At 43.2% G+C, this 2,724-nt stretch overlaps 1 protein-coding gene across 1 annotated transcript in view; it reads right to left on the reverse strand.

The window, feature by feature from the left end:
- Positions 1 to 2,366: 2,366 nt before the first annotated feature.
- The window catches only part of IGSF21 (immunoglobin superfamily member 21), a 46,909-nt gene continuing 46,551 nt past the window's right edge, over positions 2,367 to 2,724 (reverse strand). The window contains exon 10 of the mRNA XM_042887705.1: positions 2,367 to 2,499. Coding sequence (XP_042743639.1) covers positions 2,381 to 2,499 — 119 coding nt within the window. The 3' untranslated portion in view covers positions 2,367 to 2,380. The remainder of the gene's footprint in view (positions 2,500 to 2,724) is intronic.

The raw sequence follows: 2,724 nt of genomic DNA on the forward strand, positions 1-2,724 counted from the left end.
TTGAAGGCGCAAAAACGAATAAACGAAAGACGAAGAAAACCAACGGAAGCTTCTCCAAACCCATCAAATTTGCACTAAGTGCTTATTGAATATCTGTAAAGTATCATCAAATTGATGCCACACTTTCTCACTTTTGTTAGCATCCATTAGATTGTTTTTAGATATTTACACACCAAAATTTGACTAAGAAGCAAAATGTAATGATAATGAAATGAAAGCGCAATAGCTGAAAGCACAAAGATAGTTATTTCCACAAAGATTAATGAAAACAGCAGTTTTCCACCTAAATTTGCAGATGGAAAAATATTAATTCACCTGTATAGAAAGAATTGATCCCTCACAGCTGCCTCTCACAAGACAGCCCGAGAGTTGTGCAGATCCATCAGGCTCAGCTACAGCTTTATGTCCCTCTTCCAGACCTTGCTGCAACTGCAGAGAGACTCTGCACGAGGGAATGGGTTATGAAGACCCCCCCCCCCCCCACCCAGCTGTAGTAGCAAAACAAAACAATCAAAGAGCTCTGGTCAGGATGATGCCCTGCCTCTATCACACCAGTCACAGAGCCACTCTGTACCAGTCCCAGACCATTCCGCTGTGCAAGGGCCTACCTTCTTCGAGCTGTTGAGTCCCCCACAGCTGTAGAGCTGGATTTGAAATGGTGCCCAGGACATGAGAAGGAGAAGGGTGGCAGCTTTACACTGTCTCTGTACAGTCTCGATGTGCGGTATCTCAGTGCACGCTTTGAATTGTAGACTGGGGTCAGGCTTCCAGCTAGCCTTTTTGACTCTGTTACAGTGGTTAGAGTGGCCAGTGTAGTCAGGATTATTAGAGATCTGGGCTATTACTATCAGGCTTGGGCTTTTTTTGTTTGCTTTTTAAATAGGGTTAACACAGTAAATTTTAAGGTAATTAGAATAAAGAGTAGTGTTATGTCAGTGTTGAGGTTAGGGTTATCTTTAGGATTTGGACTACTGTTAGTATTACTTCTACTGTGAATTTTCTCTATTAATTGTAGCAGATTTTTAGGGTACGGGTCTAAGGATTACTGTTACGGTCATTAGAATTCTGCGTAATGCAACTTTTAGTTGCTCCTATTAAGCTCGGGGTTCGGGTCAGTCTTAAAGTTAATGCTGACTCCCAGCCAATCAGGTCCCCCAGTATCATCTGCATCTACGCTCTGCAACCCCAGAGAGAGGTCTGAAGCCTAAGTGGATATAGTTCATTCACTTCCCCTAGAGAAGAATTGAAGGGCATTGTAAGGATAGGCAATGGTAAATACAGCTGCTTTAAACTAGTTTCAGATCACCCAAGAAAGGTAGAGGTCATAATCTAGGAATAAAAAACAAATCACTCACCCCTTTCTGAGGATAAGGGCTCACCAAACACTCAAAAAAAAAAAAAAAAAAAAAAAAAAAAAAACCCCACACAAAAAAAAACCAAAACAAACTCTCTAAGTACAGGTGTACCCCTTGCTGCTGCCAGTCTGTAGATATTCTTGTAGAATACAGGCTGCCAGCCTGTATTCCTGATATTCTTGTAGAATTTCTTCTTGTTCCCCTTTATGTCTCTGGCTAGATTTAATTCTGTCTGTGTTTTAGCTACCTGATCCCTGTCTGCTTGGACAACTTCTTTGTAGTCCTCTCAGGTAATCTGTGTTCTTGCTTCCGCTCCCTATGGATTTCCTTTTTGAGCTTAAGTAATTCCAGGAGCTCTTTTGTCGATCCGTGGAGGCCTCCCAGCATTCTTCCCGGCCTTTCTTTCTCACGAGATGCACTGCTTTTGGGCTTGGAGGAGACAGCCCTTGAATACGACCAGCTTTCTTGGGCCGTAGAAAGCCCTCTCCACGGCTTTCTCCCATGGCACCCTGACAAACAGTTCCCTGAAGAATTCAAAGTCCAGTGGCTCTGAGTGGGTTGATAGGAAGAGCATGCAACTGTATAAGCGCTGAGCCTTGTCTAGTAGTGATTCTCAGTATAAGCTACACAATGGCAGACTCAGGCAAGCTACTGCCTGTGAAGACGCCCATTGGTATAACGTGAAGTGTTCTTTCTGACAATTTTGGGGCACTTGGAAGGGATGCAATCATGTAATGCCATGTGCTATAAGTCTCAAGGTCCTCTACATCAATCTTGGCTTGCTAGAGCCAAGTGTCAGACTGTAAATTGGATGAAATTCACTGAAATGATTGTTTTTGCCAATGTACTCTGCCCTTTTCTTTATGTAGGAGATGAACGGTGTCAAGGAATGAGTGTCTTAGTGCAAGACCAAAGGTTTGGGAGTGGAGGTGCGACATGGGCCCTCCATTTCCACCAGAATTACTGAGTGGTGTGTCTGTAATGCTAAGAAAAAAACATATGGCCCAGTCTGACCTTGGAATCCACTATTCTGCTCCTGGTTTTCTCCACAGAAACACGTCCGCTTCTGCTATGGCAGTAATAATCCATAGAAGAACACCACATAGTAGAAGACCCAAAGAAGAAAAGTTGGGAAGGGTGCAAGCTACAAATGAAAGAGAAAAAAATACAGAGGCAACACTGAAAAGGGCATTCAGCTGTGGAAGTGTGGCAACGACAGATAACCAGTTCTAAATTCCCCCAAAAAAGCAGTGATGGCCAAAATTCAGCTAAAGAAATAAAGATTTGCTTACCCATCCCAGGGATCAGAGCTCACCAAATACACACACACACACACACACACACACACACACACACACACACACACACA

Source organism: Lagopus leucura, unplaced genomic scaffold, assembly GCF_019238085.1.
Source record: "Lagopus leucura isolate 7727_CA_CO unplaced genomic scaffold, USGS_WTPT01 Super-Scaffold_100106, whole genome shotgun sequence".
In the NCBI taxonomy this organism is placed as follows: domain Eukaryota; kingdom Metazoa; phylum Chordata; class Aves; order Galliformes; family Phasianidae; genus Lagopus; species Lagopus leucura.